The following is a 16854-nucleotide window of genomic DNA, read 5'->3' as shown; positions in this document are numbered from 1 at the left end:
AACAGCTCTCACAGTGAGGAAGTTCTTCCTGATGTTCAGGTAGAATCTCCTTTCCTGTAGGTTGAAGCCATTGTTCCGTGTCCTAGTCTGCAGGGCAGCAGCAAACAAGCTTGCTCCCTCCTCCCTGTGACTTCCCCTCACATATTTGTACATGGCTATCATGTCTCCTCTCCGTTTACTCTTCTGCAGGCTAGACATACCCAGTTCTTTAAGCCGCTCCTCGTAGGGGTTATTCTCCAGATGCTTGATCATTTTAGTCGCCCTCCTCTGGATGCTTTCTAGCTTCAGCTGCGGGGTCCAGAATTGAACACAGTATTCCAGGTGTGGTCTGACCAAGGCAAAATAGAGGGGTAGCATGACTTCCCTGGATCTAGACGCTATACCCCTATTGATGCAAGCCAAAATCCCATTGTCTTTTTTCGCCATCGCATCACATTGTAGGCTCATGTTTAACTTGTTGTCCACGAGGACTCCAAGGTCTTTTTCACACATACTGCTGTCTAGCCAGGCGTCCCCCATTGCGTATCTTTGCATTCCATTTTTTCTGCCGAAGTGAAGTATCTTGCATTTGTCCCTGTTGAACTTCATTTTGTTAGTTTTGGCCCATCTCTCTAATCTGTCAAGATCGTTTTGAATTCTACTCCTGTCTTCTGGAGTGTTAGCTATCCCTTCCAGTTTGGTGTCATCTGCAAACTTGATGATTGTGCCTTCTAACCCTTCGTCTAAGTCATTAATAAAGATGTTGAACAGAACCGGGCCCAGAAATGTGGTAGCAGAAATGTGGACACACTAAGCCACATGTCAACAATATTTCAGTGGGAAACAGCCAATTATTTTTTTCAATATAAGCCCAAGTTACCGGGGATCAAAACCTACTGAATCAAATGAATTAGTCTTTGAAGTGTTTTGTAACTTTGCACCTTACATTATTTTATTCACCAAAAAGACTGATTCCAAGTCTTCATCTATGATACATTTATTACAGAGTTTCGCTTATCCAACCTTAACTTATCCAACATTCTGTATTATCCAACACATTCTGCCTCCCACCTGGATCCACAGCTGTTTCTCTAGGCAGCAACACACAGCGGGGCAACACGCCCAATAACAACACAAGTACAGCCACACTCCCAAACAAGTGGCAGACTTGTAAGACATGATGTTTTGATGCTTAATTTGTAAAACCATAATGTAATTCGACGTTTAGAGGCTGGCCCCCCAACAGACTGAGGGACCATGAACTGGCCCGCAGCTTCAAAAGTTTGAGGACTCCTGGTCCACTTCCTTGCTGACAAAACGGCAACCGGGGGGGGGGGGGGGGGGATCCAAGTACAAACCAAGCCTGGTTTTGCCTAGCCTCCAAGATCATGGCGTGGCCAAGTAGGTCTCTACGCCGGTGGTGGCTCCAATGAAGCTCCAGGCGCCACAACCTGAACCTTAAGAACTTCCTGACTGTGAGAGCTGTTCAGCAGTGGAACTCTCTGCCCTGGAGTGTGGTGGTGCGAAGATGTAACCACCAAAGACTCAGAGAGGAGACCTTTTAAAAAAAAAATCTTTCTTCTTATTCACTTTAGATGGTAACACAACTTGGTTTATAATATATGTGACAGAAGCTTAGATGTTGGAGAAACAATAGCAAGTTTATTCAGGCACAGAGCTTAGTGGTTACAATGTTGTTTCTCACTTAGAGGCACTTTTATTAACAGTTACAATACTAGAATGAGGTGAGTTAAACTCCCTAAAGTGTCACTTCTTTTACTTAAAGTAGTTAGAACTTCTTCCTCTGCTACTTTTAAACCGCAGTCACCCTGTGATATACGATCACAGATTCTCTGTTCCTTACCAGGACACAGACTACATTAAATAAGTTACCAAACTTATTTTAAACCGACTCAAAAATGAACAATTGAGTCTCCTTGATCCCCTCAACCTAGGATCAATCTTCCCTGTGCCTCATCGAGCACAGACTGAATCCCTTTTTTAAACTCTGCACTTTTTCAACAAAACGCAGTTGGCTCCGCCTACTTCTCCATGGCAACCAACCTTTGAGTGCTGAGATGCAATAACTGTAATACTTACCCGTTTAAAACACAAACACACAATTAAACATAACATCTGTAAACCAAAAGTTCATACTTCATTACAGGTGGAGACTCCTCCAGATGTCAGAGATGAAAAAGGGGAAGGCCTTTGTCTGTGTACGTGTATTGTATGTTGTTGTTGTGTAAAAGTCATGGAATATTTGCCTTATGTTGTGTTGTTTATTCATTCAGTCGCTTCCGACTCTTCCTGACGCCATGGACCAGCTCACGCCAGACCTCCCTGTCGGCCGTCGCCACTCCCAGCTGAGAAGCAAGGCCAAACAGGCGGGTGTTGCCCGCTGGGCTCGAGAGCGGAAGAACGCGGCTGGCGCCCCGGATGTCCCGCCCCCTTGGGTGCTGAGGCCGCGGCTGGCGACGGTGAGGGGCGCTTGAATCCGCGGTAGGCCGCAGGAGATGGCGGAGGAGCCGGGCAAGGAGGCCCCTCCGGCGGGAGGAGAGGAGCCGGAGGAGGCGACAGAGGAAGCGGAGGCGGCGGGCGGCCCTTCGCCTCCCTCGCGGCGCCTGGCGGTGCCGTCGTCGTGGCTGTCGCCTTCGGGAGGCCTTCCCGCGGAGCTGGGCGCGCGCTTCCCGGGCCTGGAGGAGCTGGACGTGAGCGGGACGGGGCTGTCGGCGTTGGGGCCGGAGCTGCTGGGCCTGTGCCGCCTCCGCACGCTGCTGGCCAAGAACAACCGGCTGGGCGGGCCGGGCTCGCTGCCCAAGGGCCTGGCCTCCTCTCCGCTGGGCCGCTCTCTCCGCGCCCTCAACCTCAGCGGCAACCGCTTCGCCCAGCTGCCGCCCTCTGTGCTGGGCCTCCGCCGCCTTCGTAGCCTCAGCCTGGGCAGCAACCGCCTCCAGGCCATCCCGCCCGCCATCCAGGAGCTCGGCAGGTCGGTCGGAGCCCCGGTCACGGGAGGGAGGCAGTTAGAGACCACCCTCCAGGGACCACACCGGGGAGTTGAGGCGCGCTAGCACCTCTTGACCCGCCCCCACCCTCGTCTGCTTTGGGAAAGCTACAGCTCCCACCATCTCGTAGTTTTCAGCCACGGCCCCTTAAAACCCTGACAAATTATTTATTTATATTTTTAATCCTGCTTTTCTCCCATGGGTGGGATTCAAAGCCGCGTACAATGGTAAAAAATGACAAAAATATATAATATAGAAATACAACAAAAAAGTAAACAAAGTAAGCAAAGTAAACAAAAACGCACACTGCATAAGCCAAATTGAACAAATAAATAAATCAAAATGTTGTCGAAGGCTTTCATGGCCGAGATCACAGGGTTGTTGTATGTCTTTTTGGCTGTGTGGCCATGTTCCAGAAGTATTCTCTCCTGACGTTTCGCCCACATCTATGGCAGGCATCCTCAGAGGTTGTGAATCAAAACATTATGTCATTAAAAAATCCTCTGGTCCTCAGGCCATTAAGGTTATCAATTAAAAGACTTGTTCTAGGGCCCTAAAAACTCCATTTCCTTTAGGCCATGCTAAAATATTGCTGGTCCGAGATAGCAATCCAAAAATATACAATTACCCATATGTATCTGGTCATTGCCTATTGTTGATCAATAGGAAAAGTCTAGTTGCATTAAAAGGTTTAATCTTGAGAGCGAAAGACCCACAGTTGTACCTCTCTAGGAAAAGAGTTCCAGAGTTGCAAGGCAACCACCGAAAAGGCCCTCTCTCTCGTTCTTACCAACCGCACTTGTAACAGTGGTGGGACTGAGAGAAGGGCCTCTTGTGAAGATCTCAGGGCTCATGTGGGAGGAGAAGCAGTCCCTCAAGTAGACTGGGCCCGAACCATTTAAGGCAGTGGTTCTCAACCTGTGGACCCCCAAGTGTTTTGGCCTACAACCCCCAGATATCCTAGCCAGTTTACCAGCTTTTAGGATTTCTGGCAATTGAAGGCCAAAACATCTGGGGACCCACAGATTTAGGGCTTTATAGGCAAACTGCTAGCTTTCCTTCTACAGAACTGTCCTCGCATTTCATGTTGGTGACACATACTAAGGACCCTATCACATTAGGAAATACTCAATTTCTGAGATTCATTGGGAATTATTTTGAACGTGTCCCATCACATGACATTCGCCCCATCCTGTCAGTATTCTGTTGGAATCAGTCTGCAAAGTATTGCCAAAATGGATTATTTGGAGATGGAATCCTAATTGTGTTTTCTGAAATACTACAGATTCTTCAGTTGCTGAAGCACTGTTTTTGTGTGTGTTAGAAAAATCTATGCATCCCATAAGCGACAATACTTTTTTTAATAATTAAAGTGGGATGTGACACCACACTGTACCTCTCTCTCTGATGCACCCACTGAACAGACTGCCCTGTTTACTAACCCTGTTCACAAGCTCCTATTCCTTAGGAGCTGGTGGCTGCAGCCTCTACCTCAATCAATCAGTTCCTTTTAGCAGAACCCTCTCCCATTTTGAACATGTGATTTAGCAGAGTTTACACAGTAAAGTCCACAAGTAAGCCTCTAAACAACTCAGCATGATATGTTATGCCAAATAAGTATAGATAAAGAAGGAACTAAATGTTGGGGATAAATGTACTTCATTTTTTATTATTTAACTTTCAGATTGCTTTCGTTATGCTCCCTTAGTCTGTTTCGAAAATATACCCCACAGTTTATCTTTTCATACAATTTTTACTTGCAAAATTAGATCTTTTGAGAGAATAGTTTGAGATGAGAGAATTTGTCCTTCACAATCTGTGTATCCATTTGCTTTTGTTTTTCAGTTTAGAATTCTTGTATCTTGGAGGAAATTTCATTACTTCAGTTCCACCCGAGTTAGCAAACTTGCCTTCACTAAGTTACCTTGTCTTGTGTGATAACAAAATACAGAGTATTCCCCCTCAGTTAGCACAGTAAGTATTTTTATGCTTTTAAATATTTATCTTGGTCTGATCTCCTAAATTTGTAGTAGTGTGGAATCTGATATTTGCTTCAGAAAGCATACGTGTTTGTGAAGAAGGATGAAAGCTATGTTTGATTGCTCACAATATAGACAGAGGTGCAGTTTTAGAAACATTAAGATGCAGTGTTACCCCCCCCCCCCCACTTTCAAATTGGAAATGTATTTGTCAAAGAGTGCACTTTTTGCCTCTGCACGTTACATTTGCCAGCAAATCCTTTTTTTGTTTTTGTTTTGGGGTTTTGAAAATTGAGGTTTGCATAAGATTCAAAGGTGCATTAGATTGAGTACATACGGGTAGTTTTTTCAGAACATAATTACAAATTGAAAATCCTTTTTAAAAAATGATTTTCTGCTAAAAATGTTGTTATAGATTCCTGAACTGTCATGAGGCTCCTTGGTTTTGGTAGTTTGAGGAGCAAGCAAAATGCCTCAATAAAAACTAGCTAAAGCAGCAACATAAAGGAGAGAAAATTATTTTGTTTTCACTACTTCTACATAGTGTCAAGTATATAGAATGTAATCTTGTCCATAAAATTAACTTGTAAAAATACCCAAGATTACAGTGATTTGCTGCTCTACATAGATTTACATAAAACTTCCATTTACATAGGTTTGAGAAATAATTTTGAAATAGTAAATATGGGGGGAACACCTTGTCCTATCCTCTCACCATTATTTTTCCAGGAAAAACAATTTCTCTCTATTTTTCCCCTTTTTTGCCTTTACATCTTTATCTTGGAATGTATAATTGTTGCACATTCACAGCATGCATACAGCCCCAAAATTGGAATTTGTACAGTGATAATAACAAACTATATTTCACATGGCATTTCTGTACAAGTACCTAATCTCTTTAATATGGTAATTAACATCTGATCAGGGATAATATGGTAATTAACATCTGATCAGGTGGCTTACTCTAGTATAAGGGTATAGGATAGCAGTGTCAGTGATCTGATGTAGCCTTTGTTTGAGCCAACAGAGGTGCTTCCCAGAGACTTGTTTTCTTGATATTCATAGTAACATGCATATGAATGAAATTTCACAGAGAATGCATCACTGATTTTATATATCCTGAATCAGCAGTGCACTTTTATGTGAGAAGCAGTTGCGAGTGTATGGAGAGAGTGGGTTTTAACGGGGTGGGGAGAGGGGATTCAGAAGACAGACCAGTTCTGGCTTCTGAATGATTTTATCAAAATATAATTTTAAAAACTTTTTCAAATGTGATTTACATATTTGCACTGCCATGCATCTTTTTCAGTAACCCCCACTACACCCATCACCAAAGGAACTTTTTCAGATTGGATGAAAAATACAATCCTCATATCATCAGGGAATATATTCCAAAATAACTGACAATAGCAAACATTATGTTTTGACTTCTCAAACTACAAGAATTCCATCAGTGGAGGACCTAGAGTGGCTTTTCTAGGTCTCACAGTGCTAATTGGTATTATACTTTAACCAAAAAATTACCATAGAATCACACTGGAAGACCTCCCTCAAAACAAATCTTGTTTTTTTCCATTTTATATAAGAAAATATATACTGCGGCTTCAGCATCCATAAATTTTGGTATCCATGAATACCATACTTATTTGAGCTATTTGTATATGTTTTGTGAAGGCTTCATCTCATGAAAACTACTCACTTCTGGCCATCATGGCTAATATTTTTTTTATGATAGGGGCTAGCCAGAAATGTGTACCTTGGTTAATCCTTCAAGACAGTATCAGTCGCTCCTTCTGTCCCTAAGAGGGAACTTAGCTTTTGGCACAGAATTACCTCAAGATTGTTATCGCTTTGCTTTCCAGGTTGCATTCCTTGCGTTCCCTTAGCCTTCACAATAACCTGCTGACGTACCTCCCTCGGGAGATTCTCAATCTTGTGCATCTTGAAGAACTGAGTTTGCGGGGGAATCCATTGGTAGTGCGATTTGTCCGTGACTTGACATACAATCCTCCAAGTCTCCAGGAGCTGGCTGGACGCACAATCAAAACCCGCAATGTTCCCTATATTCCTAGTGATCTTCCTGGGAACCTCCTCCGGTACTTGAACTTGGCCAGCAACTGCCCTAACCCCAAATGTGGAGGTATGCTCTGTCCCCAGCCCCTTTCTCCTGCCTTTTTGGCACACCCTCCATGCAGAATTGGCCCGTGTCCCTTCTTGGTGCCTAAGTTGTTAACAGTCATTAATTACCAAGTCTGATTACTAAGTTGAAGAACAAGCCCAGTGTGTTTCACGTTTTAAATGATTTAATATATTTTATTTTAAACCCTGTTTTTCCCCTTTAGTTAGCAAGATCCTCAAATTGGGTCACAGCATGTATACGGAAACCTTTTAGAAATACAATCCCAAAATCAAAAAATTAAGACAGTAAAAATTAAACCCAACTAACATAAATGACAGTCAATAAATATAATTAAGTAACAGCAGAGTGGAATTTCAATTTTTTTTATTTGATAAGGAGGAAGATGACTATTCTAACAAGGTTGCCCTCTCCCATGTTTTCACCTGAAAGAGGACTGAAGTAGCTGCTTTTCAAAGGTGGCACATTAACGTGGTAGGAGATAGTCCCTTAAGTTCCCTGTTACTAAAACATTTAGAGAAGGGATTTATATCCCTTTGAATTAAATTAAGAAGCCTTTGAGCATACAAGTTGAGTTACTTAAATCAGTTTTTATAACATAGAGACATTACAGTAAAAATCAAAATACAACAAAGTGTATCCATAGAAGCATTGCTCTCGACAGCACTCTTAACAAACTAGCTTAGTTCAGTACTTGCATCAAGGCAACATTGCATTGATTTATTATTTTTAAAAGTGTAGCCTGTTCTTCAACCAAAAAGGCTCCAGGTTTAATAATCTAGAAAAAGAAGAATGCGAGGAGGGTAAAATAAATTTAGCCTCTAATTCTTACAATACAATAAGAAAGTTAATTTAATAACCAGCTGGGATGGAATGTGTTCAGTGGATAAAAAGAAGCTGGTCTCTCTCCTTGCTCCCTTTTTTCATTCTTGTGAAACCACTTCAAAGGTATGCTGACAAAAGACAACAGAGAAAGGACTAAATATAGGGCTCTCAGGAAAACTGACACGGTTGCACTGCTTCATTTCTCTTCTTCTGTTGATATCTGCATAGAATTGAAAGAGACCACAAGGGCTGTTTAGTCTAATGTGCTGCCATGTAGCAATACACCACTAAAAAACTTTTGGGAGATACTTATCCAAGAAAGAAAGTCCCCTACCGTCCAAGGCAGCTTACAACTTGAAGCCCACTACAATTTCCCTCCTTTTGGGGAGGGGAGGTTAATATGGCTACTTTTGTAATGATGTAATGATTTCAGCACTGGATTATTACCCTGGAGACTTGAATTTGAATCAAAGGTCAGCCATGGAAATCCACTGAGAAGTCATACACCAGGCCTCCTCAAACTGCAGCCTTTCAACTGTTTGAGCCTCCAACTCCCAGAATTCCTGACTACTGAACGTGCTGGCTAGTAGTCTTAAGAGTTGGAGACCCAAACAGCTGGAGAGCCAGGAGAGCCAGTTTGAGGATACCTGTCATACACTCTCTCAACCTCAGGGTGGCAAAAGCAGACCCCTTTCTGGCGAAACGTTGCCAAGAAACCTCCATGGTAAATCTGTCTTAGAGTCACCATAAGTCAGAAACTACTGGAAGGTACACACCAGCCATAGCCTTTTCTTAGTGTCTTCCATGTTCCTAATAGGAATGTACTTGCTGGATTAAAGTGATGTGTATCAAAAACTGGAAGCTGGTAGTGTTTTCGCATTTAAAAAAATCCACACACCACCACAACACTGCAGGTTGAGAGAGAATTGCCACTGATTTGCAGCAAGTTAGGACAGCCAACTTTTAAACACCACTGACTAAGGACTTATCTTTTGCTATTTTAGGTGCATATTAATACCTTGTGCGGAAACATAATTTGATTTGTATGTATACTAACTGTCGTATCTATATGTATGCAAATATATACTTTTAATAACAGATTGAAGAATTTGTTTTTTCAGAAACCTGGCTTTTTGTTTGTTTGTAGGAGTCTATTTTGACAGCTGTGTCCGGCAAATCAAATTTGTTGACTTCTGTGGGAAGTACCGTGTTCCACTGATGCACTACCTTTGTTCCCCGGAGTGTTCTTCCCCTTGCAGTTCTGCATCTCAGAGTTCGAATTCCCAGAGTGAGTCAGACTCAGAAGATGAAGCTATTGTTGCTGCGCGCAGGATGCAAAAGGTTCTTCTGGGCTAAGAAGAGGAAGGAAAAAGACTTGCAGCAAGCCACTTTCAAAAAGGAGTTGTGGAAGCACATGGGGTGTCAAATACTCTGTGCAGGGGCATCCCCCAAATCGTAGCTTGCTCATGGAAAGTGTATCTGGACAAACCTGGACTTCCTTGGAACTGTGCTTTCGGGAAGGTTACAGGCGCTTCATGCCTTGAGGGAGGGAGCTGGCAAAGGAGCTGTGAAGATATATGCTCATTCCAGGGCTTCTTGGAATCGGTTGCCTGCTAAAAGGGCACATGGAATCCTACACTACTGAAACTGCATATGAAGTGAACTGTTCTTAGTCACTGTGACTAAAAATTACATAATGGAGGGGAGTGCAAGGTGGGATCTCCCCAGTATTATTATCTGCAACTGTCATACTTGAACATTGTTCCCTTTCTTCACTTCAGATGCTTGGTTCATGTGTATTTATTTTAACAACATTCATCAAAAGTAGAAAAATTCCTTAGATCTTGATATGTTCTTCCTTCTTTGCTTACAGTGCCTATCACCAACGTTCTGTTATAAAAACAGAATGCAGCCTTTCTTTATACCAGTGGTTCTCAACCTGTGGGTCCCCAGGTGTTTTGGCCGATGACTCCCAGAAATCCCAGCCAGTTTACCAGCTGTTAAGATTTCTGGGAGTTGAAGGCCAAAACATCTGGAGACCCACAGATTGGGAACCACTGCTTTATAATGTATTGCTTTGAAATGCACCATTATTGCCTTCTGTGACCTTTGTTCCTTTATGACACTTTATACTGCAACACTTAGTATAATATGGCTTTGTATTATATAACTGAGAGATCAGAGTTGAAAAACTTATCCACGTCTCTGGTATCTTTCCCAAAACCTGCACTACAAAGATATTTACAGTAATACTAATCTTCTCTTTTTCCAGATACTTATTTTCCTTCTGTAGGTATCTTGCCTAAAACATTGATTTATTAGAGGTACTGTCATGTACGACAGGGAGGCACCTTCTAAAAGAGATAAAAACAACACCTTATTATAAATTCACAGAGAGATGCAAGTTTTTGGCTCTCACTACAGGTATTTGGCTCTTACTACAGTGAGAGTTGTCCATCCATATTCCACTACAGCATTTGCTGTTGTAATGAATGCAGAGAGTGTGTCTCTTTTAAATTAACAACTCTGCTTTCCCCACACACTTTATGTCAACTTGTCTTTTTAAGGGGATCCACAATTATCTTCCCCAATTATCTCACTCCAGTTGGATTGAATTTTTCCAAAATTTAACCCAACATTGTGGGTTGAATGGTTGGAAAGAGTGATATTTTTGTAATGAAAGCGTTTTTTAAAAGGTACATTATTTTGATCCCCCACAAAGGTGCATGCCAGAATGGGGGAGAATTATGAAAAGACTCTTGCATAAAGCAGTTGATGAAAACTGAATTTCTTTGTTCTCTTAACATGGTTTTGTTTTGAATAATCTTGAGAATCAGTTAAGGCTATAGTGTTGTAATCTTGATCTATAGGCACTTGTATTAATATTTCTGCATTTTGTAAAGGCTTTCTCTGTTGAATTACTATTGGAGCAAGATGGGTCTGTAAAGTTAGCAGAATGGTAATTTTTCTTTTTTACTAACCTTGCCTAGCAATCTCATCTGTCTTTAGGTTAAGTGTTGGGGGCCAGATCTTTTGCACTCCAACTCTATACTGACTTAATCACCATTGTTACTTCTTAAAGAAAGCATGCATTGTCAACCAATAAAATCTGGAGGTTTGCTTGTGTTATAAAAATGCAAAAATTATGTTGCATACAGCAGCATTGCTGATTTTTTACAGCCCTCATTTTTCCTTCATATAACATGCCTTTGCTTTTAATATAGTAGTGCCTCACTGGAGCCAGAAGGGATGTTCATCAGCAGATTTTGTAACTTCAGCTCTTAATTGATGTCTGCTAATTTGCTAATGCTAGAATCAGATTTTGGCAACATCCAGGCTTTACATTTTAAAAAGGCCAGCACAATCATGACATTATTTAATTAATGCTATCAGCCGCAATCACGTCCATTTCTCATTTGCTGCTTGATTTTCTGGCCTATTTGACAAAAGGTAACCATTGGTTTTAGACCTGTTACAGCAAAAGCTGGGACCGGGATGGGCCTCCTGGCATCCTTATTGGCTATATGTTTTCTTTTGTATTAGTTTTCTTGAACTGCAGCCTGTTTTGTTAGATTCCTAGGATTATTGACAATTGGATGACAGTTGATAATACGTGCTTTCATTTCTAAGTACATAATTAAGATTATTCTGATCTAGCATTCAAAAGTGTTTTCTGTAAATATTCACCAATTAACAGACATTTTAGTCTTCATTAAAGCAATTCTCAAGTGCTTTGAATTTTAAATACTATTGATGCCTTATCTCTGTATCAAGACCTGTGCAGAAAGTGCTAAATTTGAATGAGAATAAATTAATCTGTCCTGTCATTTCTCCTTTTCCCTGCCATCTCTTCAGCCAAAAAGATCAGATGCGATGTTTGTAAATGCAAGTTTAGTGCTGTGCCTTGCTAGGTGCTCATGCAGCCTTTCTTACCCATCTTTGACTGGCCTCCCTGGTGTTTTTTGAAAGCTTGTTTGGGTTATTTGGCAAGAGAGAAACCTTGATCCCCTTTAATTTGTATTCTAGTTTGTAGCAATGAATGAGGAGGATTTAATTCATGAGAAGTAATGAAATTTAATCCTTAAGAGTGCTGCTTTGTTACTTATTTCAATGAGTCATTGTAATGCTTCTTAAATGCACCAGGGAGATGCAGGTTTCCTTGCTTAAATGCTCTTAAGAAACTTCACAGAGATGTCTCTGGAGTGTAAAATTGAATAAAAACAACTCTCATCCCTAACATTCTCAATTAGTTACATTGCTTGCTTGTCTCACACACTTGATTGCACAGTGAATGTTCATAAGGATGTTTGACCAAATTGCATTGTTTGTAATCATGTGCCTCATATTTAGTTTGCCAAGTTTCAAAGTGCCTTGTGGAACTTTTTATGTTGGCTATTCCTAAAATAAGGAGAGTGGATTTTTTTAACACTAAAAGCAAAACTAAGCAAAACTTTGTATCTTTCTTTTATGCGTCTTAACCTCATTGCTTCTGAGTGGGTTTATGTTGCAAACTTTGTCCTCCAATTTATGGTGTTGTCATGTTCGTTTAAGTCATTTCCAACTTGCAGGTGAATTGATTTGCAGCCTGTATATAATTTTAAAAGTATATATTTTATCTTGCTTGGGACAAGGGGTTAACTTTGTATTCCTGGATTCATCCTTGTTAGTAATTACAGCTTGAGAGGAGAGTTTGCCTTGTTTTGTTTGAGAAGATCTGATTATTCCACACACTTGCTTTGAGTTTGATTTAAAGGGCACATGCAGCATTCAGTGCTCAAGACACATGCAGACGCGCTTTATTGAATTAGCGTGGCTATACTATAGTTTTGCCTAGCCCACATTTGACTGTTTGCTAAAAGGTCACGTGGAACCTTGTCAAAGACCTTACTGAAATCCAGCTTGTTATTGAAAACTTCAGCTGAAGAGTGCAGTCTTCAAATCTGTGGATGACACCAAGTTATTTGATCACGCTTGAAGAAAGTCTACAAATAGTGAACAAGAAAATGGCAAAGCAACTTCAGTTAAGTAATATATATTATTCCCAAAGGTTGAGTATAAGTAACAAAGGGAGGGGTTGTGAGGATAAATTACAGAAGGGTCAGGCCTATATACAGTAGAGTCTCACTTATCCAACATAAACGGGCTGGCAGAACGTTGGATAAGCGAATATGTTGGATAATAAGGAGAGCTTAAGGAGAAGCCTATTAAAGATCAAATTAGGTTATGATTTTACAAATTAAGCACCAAAACATCATGTTATACAACAAATTTGACATAAAAAGTAGTTCAATACACAGTAATTCTATGTTGTAATTCCTGTATTTACGAATTTAGCACCAAAATATCACGATGTATTGAAAACATTGACTACAAAAATGCGTTGGATAATCCAGAACGTTGGATAAGTGAGTGTTGGATAAGTGAGACTCTACTGTACATTGCTTGACTTTTTTGAAGGGAGGTGAATTTTAAATGTAAATAGTATGCAATCCTACCGACAATAGTGTTTAATGTATCCAGTTAAACCCTACTTCACCAGACCTTTTGCAACCATGAATCTATTAGCCTTTCATATGCCACAAGACTATTGTTTGCAAGATATTAATCCTCCCCTCTGCTCAGAGTGAGGCAAATCAGGTTATGCCCCTCTATTAAAGATGAAGTCTCAGATTATTTTTGCCTCTCGTATACATTCAGCCCTAACTTTTTCCTTTCTTCTTTGGTTGGCATTCAAGCCAGATAACCTTTGACTCTGGCCAACAGCATCCCTTCTGCAAGTATCACTCCTCTGCTCCAGTATCATGGTATGCCCGATTCCTGATTACTTCTCTTTCCTGCCCTCCTCTGCCACCATATATACATGTGTATATTTACATGTTTTTTTAGGTTTTAAAGAAGGATAGTCTAGCAATTGACTGACTTTCCTTTGAAAAAATTACAAGATTTACTAGATTTGGCTTCTCCCTCAAGCCAATAGAAAAGCTAATAGAAAGGCCTGCAGTTCTGGAGGAAGGAAGGGGGAATGTTCAACCAGGCCTTTTCTGGATTGACTAAATTGCTGACAGTATAGGGCATATATTACATACAGTAGAGTCTCACTTATCCAACACTCGCTTATCCAGCGTTCTGGATTATCCAACACATTTTTGTAGTCAATGTTTTCAATACATCGTGATATTTTGGTGCTAAATTCATAAATACAGTAATTACTACATAGCATTACTGCGTATTGAACTGCTTTTTCTGTCAAAATTGTTGTATAACATGATGTTTTGGTTCTTAATTTGTAAAATCATAACCTAATTTGATGTTTAATAGGCTTTTCCTTAATCCCTCCTTATTATCCAACATATTCACTTATCCAACATTCTGCCTGCCCATTTATGTTGGATAAGTGAGACTCTACTGTATATGTATTACATATATAAATCATACATCTGTGTATCAGCTACATTTATACCCTTTTGGACTGATGAGATAAAAATAAAATGTGTTCAGTATTGCTATGTGAATCTAATGAGAACAGGTGTCTTTCTAGCAACATAATTTTGGGTATGGTACATTATAGCCTTGCAACTGCCTTCTTTCTAAGCTGTTTTTTCAACAGAGAGGTTAGCATTGTAACTGGCATTTCCACAGGGCTTTGTTTTGGGCATTCTCAGGTTGGTAGTACGCATGCCTTCATTGATGGTGTCCAGCCATCTTTTCTTTGGCCATCCACATGGTCGTTGTTCTGCAATCTCTAAATGCGGTGCTGTTTGTGCTACTGATGTTGATTCTCTTCTCGTGACTTGGCTGTACTTCCGTAGTCTTGCTTTCTGCATTTTCTTGATGATCGCTTTTATTCTTAATCTTTGACAGATGTCATCATTTGGCACATGTTAAAGAAGTGTCAAGCAAAGTGTCCATCTCAGCATTTTCATTTCCATTGTGTCAAGGGCTTGTTCATGTTTCTTTGTTGCTGGTCAGCACTCTGCCCCAAAGAGGGCTACTGGGAGAACAACTGCAGTGTAGATCCTAGTCTTGAGTAGTTCAGGCATTTTTGAGTCACACAGAATGCCAGTAGTTTGCCGCCATTTCATCCAGGCTGCATTTATTTGTGACCCTGCAACTATCGCTCCATGAAATCTACTTTGATCAGCTGTGACTCAAAGTGTATCCTTTGGAGGACTGGTTTCCCACATAACTATGACATAAAAGAGACATGTTTCTTCTGCAAGTGTGATGTTTCTGTCTGAGAGATTTGGCCAATGAAGCACCATACCATGAGAAAATAAAACCTTGCCATTTTGAAACTTTATAATCCCATCCTTGCAGAACAAGGAGGAGCCTGCCCAATCCTATATTTCCCGTTTCAAGCAGCGTGAATAGCCTCTTGGCAATACAAAAGAAGTTCAATTACTTCTCCTGTGTGCAGCTATTGTATCAGTAAGAGGATCTGAACAGCTGTTTGAGCTGGAGCAGAACCGACCGCTAAATATTTAAATAGATGCTGTTCCTGCTCAGAGGACCATAAGGAAACGGATTCAATTTCGGAATACAAATGTGACTCGCCTATTTGGTTTGATAAAATGGAGCCAAACTATACAGCCCTAAGGGCAAGCAAGTAGAAGAGCTGATGGACAGGCTAAAGCACAGCATTTTGAGGGACATTTAGCACAGTTATGGGAAGAACACGTTTCCTTCTGAGCTGTGGAAAGAATGATCCCAAGTACTGGAAGATTATGATGATTGTAAAACGGGACATTTGTAGAATCAAAGTAACTAAAATAATCAAAGGTCTGAAGACTATGAATCTCTATGTGGAGCATATTAAAGGGCTGGGTATGTTTAGGCTGCAGAAGAGAAGGTTGAGAGGAGACACGATAGCCATGTTTAAGTATGTGAAAGGGTGTCACAAGGAAGAGGGATCAGGCATGTTTTCTGCTGCCCTGGAGACTAGGGGCTCTTCCAGACAGGCCCTATATCCCAGGTTTTCTGCTTTAAACTGGATTATCCACATTGCCAGATAATGTGGGATAAACAGAAAACCGGGGGTGAGATCCTGGGATATAAGGCATGTTTGGAAGGGCCCTAGGACTCAATGGGGCAATGGGTTCAAATGACAGGAAAGGAGATTCCACCTGAACATTAGGAAGAAATTTGGTTCATTTATTTTATGGCATTGAATGTTTGCCACCTTTTGTTTGGAAACTGTCCTGAGTCCCCCCAGGGAGATAGGGTGGGTTACAAATAAAGTTGTTATTAAATTCCTGACTGTAAGAGCTGTTCAACAGTAGAATTCTCTGCCTTGGGGGTGTAGTGGAGGCTCCTTCTTTGGCAGAAGGTCATCTGTTGGAGGTGCTTTGTGCTTTTCCAGCATTGCAGAATGGGGTTGGACTAGGTGGTCCATGTGCTCTCTTAAGATTCTATTAAATGTATGCAGCGGTTGCGTGGGAGACGGCATAACAAGAAAGCAAGGCACTCATGTTTGGAATGCATAGAGCGGTGTTTCTCAACCTGGGGGTTGGGACCCCTGGGGGGGTTGTGAGAAGGGTTCAGAGGGGTAGGCAAAGACCAGTATTTTCTGTTGGTCATGGGGGTTCTGTATGGGAAGTTTGGCCCAATTATATCGTCAGTGGGGTTCAAGGGGCTCTGATTGTAAGTGAACTATAAATCGCAGCCACTGCAACTCCCAAATGTCAAGGCCTATTTCTCCCAAACTCCACTAGTGTTCACATTTGGGCATATTGAGTATTTGTGCCAAGTTTGGTCCAGATCCATCATTGTTTGAGTCCACAGTGCTCTCTGGGTGTAGGTAAAGGTAAAGGTTTTCCCCTGACGTTAAGTCCAGTCGTGACCGACTCTGGGGGTTGGCGCTCATCTCCATTTCTAAGCCGAAGAGCCGGCGTTGTCCGTAGACACCTCCAAGGTCATGTGGCCGGCATGA

The 16854-nt window shown here is 41.3% G+C and overlaps 1 protein-coding gene across 1 annotated transcript; it reads left to right on the top strand.

Annotated features, from left to right (window-relative positions):
* Positions 1–2337: 2337 nt before the first annotated feature.
* Positions 2338–12375, top strand: lrrc58 (leucine rich repeat containing 58). The gene is made up of 4 exons (XM_062971297.1): positions 2338–2968; positions 4830–4958; positions 6826–7103; positions 9073–12375. The coding sequence occupies exons 1-4, from the start codon at positions 2496–2498 to the stop codon at positions 9279–9281; spliced, it is 1089 nt and encodes a 362-aa protein (XP_062827367.1). The 5' UTR covers positions 2338–2495; the 3' UTR covers positions 9282–12375.
* Positions 12376–16854: the final 4479 nt, after the last annotated feature.

This window comes from Anolis carolinensis, chromosome 2 (assembly GCF_035594765.1).
Source record: "Anolis carolinensis isolate JA03-04 chromosome 2, rAnoCar3.1.pri, whole genome shotgun sequence".
Taxonomy (NCBI): Eukaryota; Metazoa; Chordata; class Lepidosauria; order Squamata; family Dactyloidae; genus Anolis; species Anolis carolinensis.
This window is presented reverse-complemented; position numbering and strand designations above follow the sequence as displayed.

Coding starts and splice junctions, on each gene's coding strand:
- lrrc58 (XM_062971297.1), top strand. CDS start 2,496: ATGGCGGAGGAGCCGGGCAAGGAGGCCCCTCCGGCGGGAGGAGAGGAG. Junction 2,969..4,829: donor GCCATCCAGGAGCTCGGCAG/GTCGGTCGGAGC, acceptor TTTGTTTTTCAG/TTTAGAATTCTTGTATCTTG. Junction 4,959..6,825: donor ATTCCCCCTCAGTTAGCACA/GTAAGTATTTTT, acceptor TTTGCTTTCCAG/GTTGCATTCCTTGCGTTCCC.